Source organism: Neodiprion virginianus, chromosome 7, assembly GCF_021901495.1.
Source record: "Neodiprion virginianus isolate iyNeoVirg1 chromosome 7, iyNeoVirg1.1, whole genome shotgun sequence".
In the NCBI taxonomy this organism is placed as follows: domain Eukaryota; kingdom Metazoa; phylum Arthropoda; class Insecta; order Hymenoptera; family Diprionidae; genus Neodiprion; species Neodiprion virginianus.
In genome coordinates, this window is record NC_060883.1 from 5,822,622 (window position 1) to 5,843,814 (window position 21,193).

The window sequence follows — 21,193 nt, forward strand, 5'->3', positions numbered from 1 at the left end:
CCGTCTCTGTTAGCATCGGGTATCCCATGACACGGAATGCACAGGCCCGGAAGTGCCGACACCCAATCACAGTAGCGCATTTCAATTCAGCGCTAAAAGGAATGATCGCAATTTGCCGGCGATCGTTCCGTGCGTGTCATTTCTGTATCATGGGACAGTAGGAAAAATGCATCCCGTAAATCAGTGGAGCTGGAAACCCTCTGATTGGGGCTTGAAAAGTCACTGGATTCCGGGTTCGTGGAAACGGAACAAATTCCGGACCATGGGATGGCAGCCTGAGTTTCGTATGGATCGAGCGGCTTTGTATATAATTTTTATACCCATACGAATCTCTCACACCGTCGACTAGATACAGCGAGATCGATGCCCGATCTAATTTTTGTCTTTGTAAACTTCTCATTCATACATATAAATTGACGTAACTTCCGTATAGAACGGTGTCTCTTTGTGTTATCTTTATAGTCATACAGCGGCTTTCAAGAAAATTTTGTGTATCTGTGGCCTCAAGGAGACTACGAAAATTCTACGAAGGTAGATACATTACAAGTTACGTATCTCAGCTCTCCGTTCACTGAATTGCATTGGAAATAGAAACTGAATGAAACAAATCTACATTCAAGGTTCTTCAAATCTATATTCTAAATAAAATTCTCAAATATCGCAGTTAATCGTGTGAATGGAGACACATGCGATAATATTGTCGCCGTGTTAGCCAAAAACTTTTCTTCGCAGTGAAGAGACTGCGTCTCGTGCGCGAACTTATTTTTGTAATGTATACAATGCGGTACACTTCCGTGTCTGTTGATACGCTGCGTGCGTCGCTGACAGCGCGTCGCAGCTCGACGAGTGGGAGGTTGTGGGGGTAGGAGAACGGAGTTTGCGCAAGATAGTTGTTGTTTCGTCACATCAAGTAGCGGGGCACTGCTATTGAAAACTGTTTCACAATATGCTTTCAGGATTCTTACTCTTAAGCTAGTTTGTAGTAAGATGAGACACACTTTTAAATCGATTGAAAAGTCGCAGAGTGATTGTTCGATGTTTGAACAATTGCAGTTTCTCATTGCAATTACGTCTGAGAAAGACACCATGTTAGATATTGATTTGATGCTAACGACATAAGCAACGAAAATGGGGAAGTAACAACGAAATTGACGAGATCAATGTTTTTAGTTTGATAGTGAGAAGTTTCATATTAATCGGTAATTAATAATACTTTCAAAACTTGATCCACAACTAAACCAAAAACGCAACTACTACTTCAACAAAAATTTGGCAAAAACTCAGTGAATTTTACGTTAAAACATTCAACTTTTCACAAGTTTGGCTATTCGCTTTACAGTCCTATTTATATGCAACGTAACAGAAATTGGCATCATACCAAACATAAATTTGCACCCAGGGATATTGGGTTAGCTCATTAAATATATATATAGATTCCCAAATATAGCGGGCTACAGGTATTTTTTGAAGCAGGTGAAAGGGCACCAAGGCGTTGACGGACTGCCAACCACTGTGGGAGTAGATATGATAGCAAAGCTCTACAGTAAAGACTCGCGTATGCGATTGTAATGTTGATTGAGTCAGTAACGACAGGAAATTTTTGTATCGAAGCGACCGACTTCTTCCCTCGTTTAGCTGCACTATTTTTAGCATAATTTAATCAATGCACGACTCGGCCTTAATGTTTCAAGCATAATACTAAGAATTTCAAAATGCCTATGATAACCCTTGTGACCCAAATTATATGAGCTGTAGGAACTATAACAGCACGCATGGATTGTTAAATTTTTGATAGTTGACCGATTCACGTATCGCTTTGCTGTGCGCATGATGCACCAAATGCTGTCTCTCAATTTCTTGACCAATAGGAACAGCGAAACCTAAGCCAGGGGAGCGAATCGAACCGGTTGTTTGACCTTTAGATAAGAATTCCTGCTCTAGATATACGTCACATCGGCAAATCTAAATAAGGAGAAGTCGTCCTGGTTTGCCGCGATGAAATTTTTACAAATATTCAGTGGGACAACGGATCCAACCGTGACGTTGGTAACATTTGTTCGCTCGGCGTGGCTAACCTTAAAGAAATTTCTTTAGATCCGCTCAAAGAAACAAGAAAAGTTGTTGGAAAAGTTGAAATCTGAAGAGAATCTAAATATCTCTGATAAAATCCTAGTACTTAAACCGAAACCTCTAAAAACGGTCTCTGAAATCGAAACAACCTTCGTGTATTTATTGAGTTTCAAACCACTAAACACGACTATTGAAAAAAAGAAATGTGAAGAAATATTACGCCATTAAGACATCAAAAGACTTGTGGTGCCATCTAAATAAGAAACCCAAAGAATTGTTTATTCGCCATTTAAAAAAAATATTCGTCTGATAGGTTGGCAACGCTGACATTCGCTAGCTGCGTGCATGCGTACGCGCTACGTGTACGAATGTCGTCGCTATCTATAATAGTTTTTTGAACTTACTGAGATAAGCAGTGCGTGTATGTTCACGGTAAAGGAAGTATTTTTTTTCGCCTGCGGAGGTATCGAGCTAGCGTAGGTATTAGAAGAAAATTCAGTTTTCATAGCGTTGGCGCAACGAGTCTGGCTGACGGCTGTCCCAGCTGCCCCGCTTAGCGTGCTTCGCCCCTACCACTGCCACGAACTCTCCATCCCTACTCTCGGTCTATACTATAATAACGGTAGGCGCAAACAAGAATGACTCACACCAATTCAGTATGGTTACGTATCAGTGGCAGGGCCTAACACTGGGGCACATCATAACTACACTACACGTCAGTGAGGCATGATAATGCAAGTGTAGGCGGGACGGGGCTTAAAACAAGTAAACAAATCGAAGCTAAGCAACAGCGCAGCGTGACTACGTGTAAAACGGCCAGTGAGCCACACAAGGACTTGACTTATTTATCGCGACGCGATTGAAGCAGCGGCGGAAACTGTTTTATTTACCCGGGGAGTTCATTTCCTTATCGCTGTGCTCGCTGTGTTACGAATCCCGCCTCGTTGTCGGGGTCCAATGTTCGTTACCCTCTCTTTGTATCCAGTTGTACATACTTTCGTATTTTACACCTTACCTCGTTGAAATTCGAGCCACGTTGCTGGGAGACGATGCATCTACTCGCCCCACAATAGATTCGTGCCTGCAGCGGAAAATCCTTGCGGTCATTATCAACGATCTCATGATATCGCGTAGCTGCATTTACACACCGAGCAGTTCGGATCTAAAAACGACCGCAAATCCCGGCCACGTCGTCCCTGCGTGTCCCATGTAACGCGTTCGGAGAGAGCTGTTGCTACCGAGCCCGGCTTCTCGGTGTTTGTGAGTGTCGGTCGGTCAAGCAAATGGCCGCCCGTCGTGTCTGTGAGTGCTTATTTCTTGGTGCGCGCAACGCGGCGGCGCAGTTCGTCTTTTTCTGAAAACAAGAGAGGGCACGGAACGTTGCGAGCATCGACAGTTCGGTTAGAAATCCGAGATAATCTTACTTTTTAATTCGATCTTCCACGGCTGGACAAGGTACTTGATTTCGATTAACTTCGAGCGTCTTTTCACGGCATCCATTTTTAACCGAGCCGATGCTAGTTCAGTCTGATAATTCGGAATTTTCCGATCAGACTACCTACATAACCTCAATTTTCACAGCGAGATGCTGCTGATAGAAGTAGACGCAACGTTGATAGATATTTGAGTGATTACGTCACGGTTCAACCTCGAAATGGCTCGGTCTTTCACCTACGACAGGCCTCTGGATGTCAAAATAATACCCGTTTCCGAGAATTCGAATCACGAGTTTCAGGTGAGGATTTATCATATTGACATCATGTCTTTCATCTTACTTTTAAGTGGTATACTTTCTCAACACCTGAAGTGAGAAACGTTTCGCTGGATAACGAATATTGGACAGTGATGGAAATTTATGCACGCAATACTCTGAAATTAGAAAATAATTTTTTTATCCCATACCAAGAATTATGTTATTTATACTGGTTATTACGCCTGTTTTGTTATCCAATGTAAAATGAATCTGTACTTGGATAAGGTGCCCTCTATATGTTGCTTCGTGAATCTATACAATAGTGTAAATGTGATTGTGATGAACAATTAATCCGCGACCATATCTGCAGATTGAGTCTTGAAGGTCTTACATGCATGATTAACATTAGGTCAATGCTACCATGAGTGTAATCAAATTCGATTGATTTGATAATGAATTTTTAAAGCGTTTACTTTGTTTGGTTAGTCGTAGTTTGAGTTGCCAATTGGAATCTATGGGGATTTTTAAAATTTCACTATCTAATCTAATTATTCAGATAATACACAGCACAGGTCGAAGAAGCTGGAAACGGGGATGACAGAAATTTCTCAGGAACTATGTTTTATTTGTAGATTTTTAGACTTCTTTTTTCATTTTACATTATTATCTACTATTTTATTTTCAATATGATGTTCAGACTAAAAATGGGAATGTCTTATCGATATAACATTGAAAAACGGTAGGTATATCAGCTGATTATTGTTATCCAGTCATTTGAATATCAATGCACTGATAATTACATGCTCAAGAAGTAACGAAAATCTTACACACTGCATAAAGTTTTCCGTACTTTGATGTTATTCAAATTTGACATTACCATTCAACTTCCAATCTTTTGACATTGAACCGTAACCACCAGGAAATATATGAGTTTTTCTAATTCAATCAATAGGAATATTTGACTTGTCATATGTCTTTTTATTTGGCGACGGCGGTAGATTTGCTGTCTTAAATTACCCGCATTACAGTTATTTTCCTGTGCTTCTAGCAAAATTTTCTTACCCTACTTGCGTTACACGTTCCATTTACTAGAGTATTTTTTGCTTGAGGAGTAGTATATAGCGTAAGAGTGCTGAAATTATATAATTTTCAATGAACGTGAAGTTTGCTCCGTGAGTAGTAAAGGCGAGTGCTATAATTACACCAGTTGTAGTATGAACACAGAATTAATCAAGGCACGCGTTGTAATCACTCGAGTTAGATATTACTCATCCACCCGTATGATACACGTGGTGTTTGAATAAATTGTTGTCCTGTAAATTCCAAAGTTCTCAACGAATTTTTGAATATCACCCGGTCACTGGATATCCTGTCCATATATCTAAAAATCGCAGGATCTTTATTGTTCACACGAGGAAAGTAGCTGAGTTACACGTCTGTTATTGAATGATTTATGTCAATGTTGATAAATTAAGGCCGATATTTCTTGGCGTCATTAGCTAGATAGCAACTTATCATCAGCGTCATCTTGAGTCAAAATATTATTAAAGGTAAATCCTAGTGAAGTGAGGGTTACGCTGTATCCCATACTCAGCCCCACTGTACTTTTCAACAAGAAAAGATTGACGGTATTTACGACCTGAGTAAAATCATTCGATTACAGCTTTTACCGTCGGCATTGTTTAAACCAATGCTGAAAAAGTGGAGTCATATGGTATTTTATGTTTCCAAAGTCTTAATTCACTGACAACTGAAGTTATCGTGTTATGTATTATTTTCTCGTAATGAATTCTTGATTACTGCAAATAGTCATGACTTAGTTTTACTGGTTGAGTGAGCGAAAAAAGTTTGTCCTACTTGAAAAACATATCCATGAGAAGTAGATCAAGTGAGAAATTATATCATGGGCAGCTACGTTGAATATAACAATTTTGATGAGGATGAAGTTAGTAACGTTACAGTAACGATGCATGTTTAGGAAAAATCGTTATCACGTTTAGGATTTTTTTAGATTTAGCAAACCATGATAAACAAAACATACCCGTGTATTTCAAAAAGTAATTATTTGTTCTTCTGAGGTTTCGTTATGTTAATATTACTAACTTCAGCCACGTCATTTTTAATCATGTTAGTTTACAAAGTTAAATATCAAACTTGCACCGTTATTCCATGATTCTTTTGTGGTGAGAAATCTCAGGGAATTATACATAAAAGTGCAAATGAGGAAATATTTTTATCCGCTAACAAAATCTGACCAACGTTGTCTCATTAGTCACATCAAATCTTGGCCCAAATATCAAAACTCGCAAGTGCTTGTATTGAAGTTATTTTAAATTATGAGATATGTTCAGTTACTGACTGCTTCATTAAATTCTACAATGAAATTTCATTTCAAAACCAAATACAATACAACAATGTAGGATTAAACGATTCATAGTTGAAAATATAATTAATTGAAAAATACTGATAACTGATAGAAGTAGAAAGACAAATTGAATGAAATGAAATCGTGATCTTCTTATTGTTAGTTTCGTGGTGTTCTTAATAAGTGGAAATAGATGGTTGGAAATAACTTTATTGTTGTAACAAAATTAATAAGGCATATTGGTGATACATGAATACCATCACTATGAAAGCGATTGTACAAGTTATTTTACAAATCAGCGGGGAACAATCTGATCTATTGAGGTCAGGTATTGTGGCGGTGTTTTGCTTTTATCGTCATCCTTACTGTAGGTAAAACTTAATGCTCACAAATTTGTCCACTCGTTCTCTAGGTCTGATTGATTTGGTCCACCCAGCCAGCAGACGCAGACTTGAGCATACTTTAGTTTTGTCAATTGATGCAACCAATCTATTATAATATAGTTTTTTTTAGACTCTTACAAAATGATTTGAGTTTGTGAAAAGCAGCTGCATGTTTTGTATCTTCTAAAATGGCTGTATAAAATTTTGAGAATCATGGTATTTCAGATTCTGATAGGAGCTGGTTTATTGTTGATTTCAATTACCAATAATGCTAAACTGTTTTTCGCTACGTGCTTTTCTTGTCGTGATTGGACGTTCGGTCACTACCCTGATGCTGTTACTTACGCCAAGTTTTAAATCCTAATTAATTTCACAACCGATTATAATTTTGTAAGATTTTAAAGTAAATACTTTCTATCACGGTATGAAAGATTTTAATTTGATTATCGGTAATAAAACAAGTAATGTGAAAGATGCGATTGCAGGCACAGTAGACATTCCCGTACCTTGACTCGTCGAGATCGTAAACATTCCCGTAACTTGACGTTTTGCTTGATCTCCCAAATCTGGGTTCAGATGCATGCATGTTGACTTTTCAGCAGCAAACATGCACATGACCAGGTGAAGAACATAATTATCTGCCAAATTTTATAAGTGAGGTTATGTTACCCTATAAATCTTACCACACTCGAGTTGTGGAAATTTTCGGTTATTCTTATTAGCAACTGGTAGGAGATTCTCGAAGTAAAAGTACTTCAAATCGGACATTCGTGAGAAATTTTAAATTTGAATAATTTTCCTTTATATGTACATGTATATTAATATCCATTGATGCCTTACACTTCCGGCTACCTTGCTTTCAATCCGAAACAAAATGCGAGTTTGATTCTACCCGAATTATGTCGCAATAACTGGTGATGCAGCCAATGTGAGAGAATAGGAGTTATTGTGACATAATTCATATAGAATCGAACTCGCATTTCGTTGCAGACAGAAAACTCGGTAACCGGAAGTCCATGGCGTTAATGAATATCACTGTACATTGTAACACAGCATCAAATTATGTTCTCAAAATATAAAGCGATGACCAGATCGTAAATGTAGAAATAAAACCAGATATTAGAAATTATTTTTTTTTTTTTTTTTTGTCAATTTCAGACATTATTGGGGATCAAGAAAGAAGTGGAAGATGTTCCGTCGGATGAGGAAGTTGGACTATCTGAATTCGAATCAGCAAATAATCTCGAGCTCTCATCCGCAAATACATCAAAAGTTAAACCCAACGATGGCAAAGGTGAAAACCATCCTCACGTGGTGGCAAAATTTCGTGATCTTTTGACACGGTCAGGACAGAGTTATGGAATAACTGGAAAAAAAAGGAAACGTGAACGTGAATACAAGACAGAGGACAAACTAAATTCATGTGAAGTGGATAGAATTAAAAGGCGTAGATCTGGTTCAAGTGTCACATCAGAAATACCAAATCACAGGTTTGAATTGGGTATTACATCAGAAAGACGTAATACAAGGTCTTCGATCCGTCAAAAAATATGTTCAAACTCTGATAATGTGGATAAAAATAGCATGTTGAATTCGTCAGACCTAAACGAAATTGGTGACAAAGCTAAAAATGAAATCAATAGCAATTCAATCCCGATGACTGTTTTGCGTAAGAGTGCAAACATGCATTGTGATATCTGCGGTTTGTGTTTTACAAGCCATCAGAATTTACAAGCGCATAAAAGTTATTATTCTACAGATGGAAAATACAAATGTAACATTTGCGGCTTAAGGTTTCCCAGACTTATGTTGTTATCGAGACACAAGAGGATTGCGCATTCCGGCATACCCCATAAATACTGGTATCGAAACAAATGTCATATTTGTATGGATCGCTTTAAAAAAAAATTAAGCTTGATTGTACACATATCACATTTGCATGCCAAAGAATTGGCATCGAATAAAAAAAGTAAAAGCTTGTACAAAGAAGTAGTTCTACGTCACATAGCGATAGGAAAAAGAAGGAAAACGCAAGCATGTGTAGATAACTCTGAGTTTAGCGTGAAATCTGCTCCACCAATCAATTCTAACAACTATGAAGTATCATTGGACGAAATAACTACGTTTTACCAAGATTTCATAGAGTCTGTGGGAGATCCAAATAATGAAGACGCACACGTTGGTGAAACACTGAGCGTTCAACAAGATGCTGAGTATCAGAATATCTCACTAGATAATCAAGCTACCAAGGGTGCTGTCAATTCTGATTGTAAAAAAGTCAGTACAAGTTCAACTGGACAAAGATTGGAGTACGTCGAAGCATCAAATTTAGCCCAGTGCGATAGAGTCAAAGTTATCGAGCAACAAAAACTCGAACCATTAATTACTGATTCAGAACAAACATCCATAGGATTAAAAAAACCCCAAGAAATAATCGGTAATAGTGCGTGTAGTTCAAAGAAAGTGTTGAATGAAAACAAAGGTATGCAAGAATCAAAAGAGCATACTAAGAAACTAAATGAATTACCACTTGGGAGTGACAGAAGCCTCTCAACTCTTTCAGAAGATGTTTCACTGCAACTACAACAAGATTCAGTTCAGCGCCTAGGGAAATCAGCCAGTAAGTGGAACACAGTAGACTCTCTTCGCCAACCATTAGAGACTAATTATCTTTATTGCTGCGATGGCGTAAATATTAAAATTAACTTAGCCGACGGAAATCGAGCAAGTGTAACAAGCTGCTTAATGAAATGTTCTGGAAATAGTGAACTAGATACAGCCATATTAAGCAGTTCTGGTAAAAATATGACTAGTAGTATAGAAGTCCCTTCCCAAAATCCAGCACATGATGGAAATTCGTTTACTCAGAAAAAATGCTTGAATGTTGCAGATGAGTCTATCGCATACAAATTCAATCCGCAGCAAGATGCTACAAATGAGAAGAAAAGACCACCGTCACTTGAACAGTTGAATTATCAGGTAGGCACAGTTTTATCACACGATGAATTAGGAGAAAAAGTTGACGTAACCACAGTGAATGCTGACGTTGATAATTCAGCTGTGAAACGTATTAATTTAATTAAAACTGATGATTTTGGAGAGTCACGCCAGTCAAATTTTATCAGTTGTCAAGATAAAGACATTGATAACAGAAACTGCGAATCAATTTCCCTTACAATGGCTGTTTCATCCTCAAGTATTCCTTCGACAAGTTCGCAGAGTGTTGAATTCCATGATGCAACCATGCTAAGAAGTTATGAAATGTCGAATTACCGAAATATTAAAGATGTTAGAGTGTCGCTGGTAAAATTAGAGAATATGGTGGATTTGCCAAAAATTAGAACTCCAAAATCGTCGGTTTGCAAAATTACTAGATTATTGAATACTGAAAAGCCGAATTGTTATGTAGGTGAAAAACCTTTCGCAAATAGAGGAAGATGGCGTATTTCTAGGCAGAATCAACGAAAAAAAGTTGAATACTATAAAAAATCACGATCATTTGTTGAAAAAAAGCACGGTACTATTGGTTACTGTCCACAGGTACTTTCAAATGACGGTGGGTCAGAGGAACGTGGGGAATGGGAAACTGCGAAACCCACAGATAGACATTGTTACGTTTGTAACAAATTTTTTCAAAATAAGGGATTACTGGTATCTCATTATATAAGGATACATGTAGAGCCTGGATCTTTTCGATGTTGTTTGTGTAATTCACATCTTAAGAGTCCAAAAAGGTTAAGGATCCATTTGTTTAAGCACTGTAATATGCCAATTGAAAAAATCTTTCCGAAATTCTGTAGATCTTGCAAGATAGAATTGAATATGTTTTCATTAAAAACCCTTTGTGTAAGTTGTGAAAAAGGATACAAACTCAATAGGCTTAAATTTGTACAATCAAAATTGGAATATATTCCCATGTCGAATAATCAGCGAGTAGCTCATACCCTAGCGTGTAAGAAAATATGCTCTTCTGACAACGGTCGTGAATTGCTACATGAAACACCAGTTGTGATGAATTCAAACGATGTCAACGTTATCTCGGTAGCCGAGGATTCTGCTAAAAACGGTTTGAAAGTTGAATGTTCAATAACTTCCGACGAAATTTCCAAAAATTCAAAATGCTTGGGATCTAATAGTTCGTTTTCTCAAAGTAGTACAGCGCATATTGATTTAGAATATCGCAAACCGAAAGCCCAGATTGGTGTTATATCTGATGATTGTAAAAAGATAACCAGGACTTGTAATTACAAAACTAGAACGAAAACTTTGAAAGTAGAATCAAAAAAGCGCTTCAAATCAATACGTTTTTTCACACATGATAAACGATGTACCAAAAATTTGATGACTCGACGGAGGCACGAACTTTTCAAAAGAAAAAGCACGGGAAAACGTATTAATCGGCCTCATTTTCGCAGCAATACCAAACAGTCTTTCTATCACAGGTGCAAGACATGTGGATTGAATTGTTGTTGCGGTAAAAATTTGAAAATACACGAAAGACGCTATTCGACAAATGGAAAGAATGCTTGTAAAATGTGTGGACTAATATTTGCTTGGAAACACGAATTGGTTATACATATGAAAACGGCTCATAATCCGAAACCCCTATTTTCTAGAAGAATCAGGTGCGAAATTTGCAATCAGGGTTTTTATAATAAAAAGTTCCTCAGGATTCACCTCGCTCATTTTCACAACATTAAATACTTTCAATGCCAAGTCGGTAAAATAAAATTCGACACCAGTCAATACTTGAATGACCATAGGCGATATTATTCAAAAACTATTAACCTACCGTGCGATTGTTGTGATCAAACATTTAATTGTAAATATGCATTAGAATATCACAAAGTGCATATCCATAATCCCGAGGAACCAAAGGTCTATAAGTATTCATGTGATAGGTGTGACTGCGCATTTCCCGATAAATTGTCACTGCAAGCTCATATTGGACACTTGCATGTGGTTCAAGATCATGATTCCCTCGTGACGACGTCTATGAAAGGTGCACATGCACCAGCGGATCTACATCTCGAAGACATCGGGTTCTCAAATAAAACCGAAGACGCGTTTATCAATTCAAACGTTGAAATGAATAATTCAAATGCTAGTAAACATGAAAATGAAATTCAATGCGAAGAAACAATGCATGAAACTACGAATAGTGCCACCACCAGGACACATATTCTGAGTCAATATAAATGCGACATATGCAAGATTAGTTTTGTGGAGCCACATAATATGCTCGACCATGAATGGGAATATTCTAATTATGGTACCAATGCATGTGATGTGTGTAACCGAAAGTTTATGACTAAGTCACATCTAAAAAAACACAAGGTTAAACACTTTCGAAGAGATGTGATTTGTAAATATAAGTGTCATGTTTGCAAGGAAGATTTTCTAACGGAAGATGATTTGAAAATGCATGGACTGCATTTACACGGACCTCAGTTTATGTTCGAGAAATTTTCTGAAAGGAGTGATAGTCGCGAATCTAGCATGTCAAGTTGTAAAAAGATTAACGATTCCGATGGTGTTTCCAAGTTATCCATCAACGATAACACCGATAATAGTTTGGGAGTTATGGGTAGTGAAATAGCTGAAAATGAAAGAATACTATTGTTTCAAAAAATTTCAAACAGATTATCTGCGGAACTGCTGCATCGAAATTCAACTGAAGAAACATATTGCTGTGATTTCTGTACAGCAAGATTTGGTACCTGGTGCTTATTGAAGAACCATATGAAAAAACATGCCTACTGTCCATATTATACAAATTCTTCCAAGTATCTCTGCTTGATCTGTAAAAATACATTTCGGACTAACGATATTTTGAGAGCTCATGTTATACATTATCATACATTAGATCACAAACAATCGACTACAACTAAACCGGAATCTTCGGAAGAATCTATTCTTGACGAATCACTTAAATCCCAAACGGGCGTTAATCGTGATCCGACGAGGGTCAGTGACCGGGACGTCCAGGATACTGTGGAAACTTTACCTTCTAAACACGCAGCTCTAAATCAGTCTTTTAGTTTGCCCAAACACTGCAACGCAGTCGATGACTCAGGTACCATTCCATCCGAAACAAAAATTCAATCATTCAATCCCACAGATAACGCTCACGTACTTCAGCACAACCATGACCATCCTCCTTCACTATCGCAAGAGATTCAATGCAAAACGAAGACTATTCTGGGGGATAGTGACTCAGGTCAGAGTAATGATGAAAATTCCCGTGACACTGAATCTACGATCGTTCATACAATTGAAAATATTTCGCCACAAGCCGAGGTAACGTCAGTATCAGTCAACGAAGAATGGTTTATCGGCGATTTGAAAAATTTGATATGTACAATTTGCACACAGAACTTTGATTCCACCGAAGAAATTCAAGCACATTTCACTTCTGTTCATATGATGAATGGGGAGTATGCATGTACGTTTTGTGGGGAAATATTCTCATACTTCATGGACCTGAAACAGCACATTTTCAGACTCGATGAAGATTCCGAAAATTATACATGTCGTGAAAAGTACCGGCAACTCGCAGAACTAGCTGGTAACACAAGTTCACTCAAAAATCATAAAGGAAGTAAGCAAAACGAGAAAAATTTACAGCTCTTATCATTAGATGAAGCTGACATCCCTTCAAAATCTACTGAAAAACCAAGTTCAAATAGTTTGATTAACTTGGGTACATTTAACATTTGTGATGAATCTTTTCCAAACATTACGACTTCGTTGAAACATTGGGACTCATGTTTTGGTAAGGATCGGTTCCGATGCGATATTTGTGATATTATGTTCATAGATCAGAGTGTATTGAACAAACATAACATGAAGCATTGCCAACAAGGACAAGAGCCTCATATTGCCAGGAACCAATCGAGCTTTCGATTAAATGTTAATGATCGAACTTTTCAAATTCGTATGCAATATGGAGACGTGCTAGCTAATAAACTGCAGGATGGGGCCCTTATTACAAGCAGCTTAGTGAACACAAATATTTCCGGTAAAGTAAGAAGAGGTCCTATCTCAAGTGATAAAATATTAAAACACATTACATCATCCAGATTGCGAGCCCAAATTGCTAAAATACTACATATCGATGACAATGAAGATGAACCTGATGTTAATACACAAATCATTTCTACAAATGCTGCATCTTCAAAAGTTGACTTGCAATTGAGCTTTGAATCAGAGCAAGACACCGACTTATCGAATAAACTTGACGTTGTAGAAAGATGTGAAACAGAACAGTCAGTTGGGGAATTTATAGAAAATAGTTCTTCTCGCTTCCACCGCGACGTAAGTTCAATTGTTACTTATCCAGTACAGTCAACTCCATCAGCCGATATACTGAATTCAAGTGATGAAAAATCGTCTTACAAAATGTTGATAGCAAGTACTAATGATGACGATGAAATTGAAAAACGACACGCTCCCATCAATCATAATGAAAATAAATGTACACAACAGAAACAACCATCGTTGCAATCACATGTTTTGAGCGCTTCAAGAATGCTTGACCACACGCATATTCAATCCAGCCAAAAAACAAGCCCAAGCGATTGCGCAGATGAGAAACGGTTGGAAATTGTACCCCTTTCTTCAGATAGCAACGGTAACTCAACCTATTTCATCCTTATTAAACCCATAGTCGGTAGTTCTAATGACACTGAGGCATTGGATGCAGTACGTACTCCCATTGAAAAATCTCCTCTGAGAGAATACCCTAGTAAAAGACTTCCAAGATCGATACCGTCAACATCAGGCTCCGATGTCCGCCTACTCTATTACAAATGCGTTGAGTCTTCCCTAGACTCTCCCAGTGAGCGTGTCGATAACAAGCCAACAGTAATACAGAGAGGTCATAATCTCAAGCCTCACTTGCATGGCGGTATCCAGAAGCTACGTTTAAAAATACTTCCAAATCGATCAAATATTGTCATTAGTCCGCTGCGTGGTTCCCCTTATGAATGGAACAGTAAAGCGGGCAATAGTGGTGGGAATAATTTACACAATGCTTCCGATCCACGCGGCGTGAGTTCTGGAAGTAATGACAATACGACGATATTGACACGTTTCAACATGGCTGGTGATTTTCCAACCTACCCTGTCTTGAATTCATCGCATGATGGTGAGCAGAAAGGCGTAGATGATCGTGCAAACGATGCTCATAATGAATTGAAATTTAATAAATGTAGAAAAAATATCTTGCGATGCAGGTATTGCACAATGCTATTCAAAGAAAAAAATCAGCTACTTGAACATATGCTGATACACAAGGCGAATAATCAATGCCCTGCATGTGGATTGAGTTTTTCCAACGATAAAGCACTCCAACAACACTTACCCGAGCATCGAAGCTCGAGATGTATCGAATGCAACAAGGTTAATTTCTTCAATGATCCTCCTTGCTATCCTGCAGGAACATTTGTGTTTTGTTCTGAATGTAAAGCTGTGCTACCACCTCCATTGCGAACATTAACACAGTCGTCAACAAATTTGAACCGTCGTATTATGAAATGCGGCATCTGCATGGAGACTTTTAACACCATTTCTCAAATGTCTGTTCACTTCAGGAATACCCATTTGTCCTTCGTTTGCTCGATTTGCAGTTTGGGATTCAGTTCGCAGATTAACTTGAATAAACACATTGAAGCCCATAAGGAAAAATAAAATTAAATAATGTATATAAAGTATAAACAGTCTTTAAGCACAAAAAAAAAAAATAATAATAAAAAAACGAAAACATGAAAGTGGTTACAAAGTTTGGTTGGTCAAGAGTGTGGCCGCATCAAACTAAATTTTTCTCATCAAGATATAGAACTTCGGGAATCTTCCATTTACTTCATTGCTTATAAAACAGTTAGGTACCTTATTTTAGTTTATGTGGCGATATTTCGCTATAAGTTCAAGATGTCACAAACAGCAATTAGTTTAAGTACTCGTAGATTTTCAGAGTTTTATTTTATGCTAGGTTCTTCATTTTATAGTAACACAGTAAATTGTAACAGTTTACAAGTTTTATAATAACTTTTGATTTTTTTTTTTATGTGTTCGATTAGTTCAACTATTTTTTCTTCTTATTTTGAACGCTCATTGTATTGAATACTCGTTATATTTTAGTGAATATACTATAAAATTCGATGCGTTACGTTAAATACTATAAAATTTTGTGTTTCAATGATATATCATTTTTGTTAAGCTTGCATGTCGTTGCCTGCATAATGAGGTACACGAGGAATGACGTATAATGTGGTTTCATTCTGCAAAAGTATGCGCTGCCCCCTAGACTTGTTAGTAAACAGCGAATTAAATATATTACAGGCTGCCGGGTAATTCAATGTAAAAGGTACAACCTCGTATGTATCTTGAAGTTTTAACTCACGTCCTTAAACTTTTTGATATTGGCTTGAGTAGCCACTTACTATGTTACTTTTGACTTAGTCTAAAAATTGTATATCGATTCTCACTCCATAACGGTGCCGTCTAAATTCAAAAAGTATGATAAAACTGTAGCCTCAAGTATTACTATTTGTAAGTTCATGGCGATAACAAATAATAATTTAAACAATCAGCACAATTTGATAGTTGTTATTGCTTGTCACCATATTCCTCCGACGAAACATTGTTAAGAGTTATTATATAAATTGCAGAAGATTAATTCGTGCCTGAATCAGATTGTCAGATTCAAAAGGTTTCGTCGATTGCACGTAACAAATGACACGCCGTTCGAAAGGTTTTCCATTACAGAGAAATAAGTTGGTTGTTCCTTACATTATATTTATCCATATAATTCAAGTGATTTTGTACAAAATGAAAATAAAATGAAACAATATTCTTGTAGATTTATATGACCTTATCTTATACACAACATAGGTGTTATTGTCTATTGTGCATCCAATAAATTATTTTCAAACGGCATAAATCATTGCGCATGATTATTCGGTAACGCGGAAAATCGAAAATTTTTCACACTTTCTTTTATGGTAAATATTCGATTGAAGAAAATAGTTATGTTTTTGTTTTAATAGATCGTGAATTACGAAGCAAATGTTAAGTTTCTAAAGTATATGTAGTACTTACTAGGAATATATATATAAATTTTTGTAATTGTGAATAATGTATTTCTTGTTTTGAGATTACTACATATTGAACAGATTTTATTACATATCATAGATTGAACTTTTGAAAATATTTCAGATCGTATATAAGTTTTTTTTTTTTCTTAATCAACGCAACCGTTAATATTATAGGCTTACTTTAGGTGGCAAAAATTTGAGTCTGGCTCTAAACTATATGAATGCACTGAAGATTTGCTGTGGAAAAAGCTCAACGTTCAGCATAACGTCTGCTTTGGTTTACTAGTCGATGATCACGGGTAAGGTGAAAACTTCACAACTTATATAATAAAAAATTATAATAAAGTTTTGAACATATTACGCAAAACTGCGTGCTTCAATAATGAGTATTATATCGTCAGAGTCATTTTTCCGTTTTAACTAGTTTTACTCTTCGATGTCCACTGATCTTTCATATAAAGAAGGAAAATAAACAGAACACGTTCATTCTTTTATGCTTCAAAAGCCTAAAACATTTACTTCTACTTTTGCAATCAGTATTTAATATTTGAAAAATGATGTAAACAAATAGTTGTTGCGACCAAAAAAATAAATAAGTAAAAGTGGATTGGCTATTCCCAGAATGACGCATAATCTGTATCGCATTTATTAAGATTATATCTTCACGCTCATCAAACTTGGATTCTGAAAAAAATAAAATCACACATCCTCTGAATTTTTCCAAGTGAACAAACTCCGACGTGTCGTAAATCATCGGAACCCTGGAAGTTTTAGCAAGAAAGGGTTCATATAAGAATAATGATATGTAGTTCGTCTTCTGTAGCTATTCTTATGCCAATCGATATTGACTTACGCGTCTATTATATTCCATTCCGCATGCGCAAACTTGAAATTGCTTTTCATGATTCTTTCGACGTAAACCAGAAATTTTGAAGAGACCTGTGCGGAAACTGGAAAGCTGTTAGATTTGGAGATTTGCAGTATGCACACTAGGATTATATTGCGGTATTAAAAAGGGTAAGTGGAAAATAATCGAATTCTGTAAGACCCTGTACATTGTTTGCTCAATATTTGTCGAAAAAAAAGTTTTTGCAATCATAAGCCTAATAACTGCTATTGTTATAAAATATGACAGTGTCGGATGTCAGACACAAGGGGTTAATTACCATGTAAAAACCGCATAGAGCGGAATACATTAATGCAGGACTCTAAACGGTTTACAAAGATCATAAGAAGGTATCAAATATTAATATCATACACATTACGGTACATCATACATATTTTATATATTTATAATCGTAATTTAGTCGATACTTTAATCTCGATTTTCTGGTAGAACTTGCGACGGCTTACTGCTGTATGATATTAAGTAGCTGCAGTGCGGGCTAGGGATCACATACGTCAACCAAATGAGTGTTGTTAGTGCAGGGGCCTGAGAAGCCCCTCGTTCTGGGGCTAAGACGTGATTCTATTAGTACAAATTATACCGACATTTGTCTACCGAATGGAAGGAAAGACGATTACTTTCAAGAAAAGTGACGTTAAGCAGAATCGAATATTAACTTCGGGCTTATGATACTTGTCGTTCTTCATAGTATCGGGCCCTTAATTGGTATGTACAATGAATGAAAATACTGATCGATCGTACAGTCATTGCCTATACAAGGACGTGCTTGCACAATCATGAAGCATAAATAAACGATCAAAGCAATGCAACACATTGGTAATGTAACACTTCAACTTGAGAGATCTGCGAATGTTTGGCCAGGCTTTAAAAGTGTTCCACGTTATGGTAGCGTCCTCTACTGCGACGCATCGTGGATCGCGATAATGGATCAAAAATATGTATTTAAATTGGACACCCAGCACACTAGAGTAGAAATCAAGGATTGTAATGATCGTCCCCTCACCCCGTTTCAGTGGTTTATTTAAACGTAATGTGCAGTTCTTCGTTGTAGGAAATGCTGTCAGATCGCACGGAATGTGAGGAAAAAGTATCGGATGGCATTCGAAATTTTCGACACGGAGATCCAAAGTTGTATTTATACTATATATTTAATATTTCGCACAAAGTATAGTGTTATTTTTGACATAATCCAAATACAAGTTAAAAACATTTAAAGCTAAAAACCACTTGATGAGGTAACTTAACTCATGCTGAGATTATAATGTCTGAATTTTATAATCTCAGAAACGCTTATCACGTTGATATTGTTAGTTCGAACTTACTGTTCAACGCAGGAAAACCTATCTTGACATTACAATACGGTGTCAGTGGAAATGTCGTCTATCATTTCGCAGTGAATGGCAATAACTAGTGTCTTCCATTCTCACCAGTTTAACAAAAGAGTTTCGATTTCTGTGTAACAGCGCGCAAATGTCTTGCGTTTAGCGATACACATCTGCTCGAGTGTGGGTAGTAATGTGAAACTTGCGTGATTGAAATCTATAATCGTTTGTGGTATTGTAATTGTTGGGTCAGTACAAAAAAAAAAAAACGACAACAGAGAAATGAAGATAATACATGAAGGATGACGGCAGGTATTTACCAAATATTGAAAAGTATGATAAATATAACCAAAATTAGTTGAGTCACGGTTATTGTGTCAATAATAAATCATGTCAATGTTTGTTTATTGAGTCTTCAGGTGAAGAACATGTTATTGTAGCTATGATGATATCTAATAATGTGTATGTTACAGGTTCAGTCATTATAACCCGCATTCTCACTTACAATTAGTTGATTCCACCATATTTGGATAGTTTGTCAAATATTTACCGTTGTTGTAATTGAGGTGATTCTTATAGAAGCTTTCCGTATCGACTGAACAGAAAAATTTTTTTTAGTCCTGATCGGACTTATCAATCTTATATGTGATTGTGATTAGAACATGTATAAGTATCTGTAAATTAATAGTGTGCGAATCACCGAAGAATTACTTGGCATCCGAATATTCTGAGTACATGTGGGGTCATATGTAAACGCATTGATTCATTCCTTTGGTGGAAATACGTGTAGTGTCATACTTATGTGTGGCTTCATGCGAGGGTGACTTGATGAGAGGTAGTAAAGTACAAGAAGATTATGAGTAAGGGAGGACTTACGTAATCTGAGGCCAGTTGTTGGCATACATTAAGTTTAACGAACAAGGCACGTTACTACGACTTATCTGGCTAGACTATAAATTCCCTCTTGTCGAGAAGTTTTACTCGGCTGCGCACCTGGGCAAATGAATTAGCCTTTATCTATAATCTGTTTCCAATAGTTCTTAGAAGCGATTTTCCCAATTCAAAGTTACCTATCACCTATCTTCATTGAACCATTTCATTCCTTTTTCTATTCAAACTTGTTGATAAGTTCATCCAATTTCTTCACTTTCTTTTGGGATAAGCAACGGAAAGGGTCATCTTTATCATGCATGCTTACATGCTGTATACTTTTTCATGTAATTCGGAGTTTTTACTTTCTGTCACTTTAAGGAAACGAAAAGTATTAGTCTGGGGCAAAAAGTGACTGCCGATAATTTTGTGGAAGATATGTTCGTTAAACTGTTTCGAACGAACTAAGAAGCTACAGATTTTTATACCTGTTGGCTTTCTTACACTTACAATATTTGAGCGTGGCAATACACGTGGTCTTTAAGTTGGTGTGTCTTATCGACACAGGTAAGATACTGTGTCAATACATTTGTCGTACATTTTTTTGTACATCACAGTAACGTTGGTATTGAGAAATATGTTTATTTTGTTCACAAGATTGATTTAATGAACACCAGTGTGGCTCTCAATCACATTAACTAAAATGCAAATATGCGTGTATTTTTACACACATGTACAGGGTGTTTCTGAGTGAATGTTGTAGTATGTTGGGTTACCTTTCAGTAAGGGGCGCAAATACTGTTAAGACAGACTCACTGAGTTATCGGTAGGTAACTCGGTAGGTAGCGCGTTCGAAATCTTCGCGAGTGAGCTGAACACAACTTGCCAACATGGCTAGTTCCAGCTCCCTCATGAGGACTTTAAACGCGATACCTACCGATTAGACGGTTGATCTGTCTTGACGATATATGTGTCCCTCAGTCGTAGGCAGCCCAACATACTGTAGCGTTTAGTCGAAAACATCCCGTACAATACAAGATGTAACTTTGATAAATGAATAGGTTTAGAAGGAGATAGTAGACAGGTACGAGTCGTACAGTGATCCATTATGCCTCCACTTCACACAGAGTTTATTAATTACATTTAGCCCAAGGTACAGGTAGCAATATATGAACAATTATTAAACTTCTTCAGAGATATCTACTTAAATATTATATACTGTATTGTATACTATATTGTATATACTACACCTGTACGTGTAGGCATATATAGTAACTGGAGAATTTATCCTTGTCCGGTGTGATAAATTGTCGAACTTTCATTCCTCTCTTATCCCACAAGCTGCAGCTGAACTCATCTTTTAAACTGTGGTGAGCACCGCAGACCTGATTCCAATATTAAAATGGATGTATTATTTTTATCTTCCAATTTCACTATGGTCACTTACATGTAACTAACCACACGCAGCATCAATTCAGTATTATAC

General features: G+C 36.9%; 1 protein-coding gene across 12 annotated transcripts in view; it reads left to right on the forward strand.

The window, feature by feature from the left end:
• Window positions 1-3,307: 3,307 nt before the first annotated feature.
• LOC124308765 (zinc finger protein 836-like) overlaps window positions 3,308-21,193 on the forward strand; it is a 30,466-nt gene continuing 12,580 nt past the window's right edge. For 6 of the 12 annotated variants that reach the window (XM_046771790.1, XM_046771789.1, XM_046771786.1 and 3 more), the window contains exons 1-4: window positions 3,308-3,525; window positions 3,652-3,805; window positions 7,670-9,131; window positions 9,402-9,490. In XM_046771790.1, the coding sequence (XP_046627746.1) occupies window positions 3,725-3,805; window positions 7,670-9,131; window positions 9,402-9,490 (1,632 nt within the window). In that variant the 5' untranslated portion in view covers window positions 3,308-3,525; window positions 3,652-3,724. Of the gene's footprint in view, window positions 3,806-7,669; window positions 9,132-9,401; window positions 16,373-21,193 lie in introns of those variants that run through there. The other 6 variants (XR_006909083.1, XR_006909084.1, XR_006909082.1 and 3 more) reach the window with 3 other exon arrangements.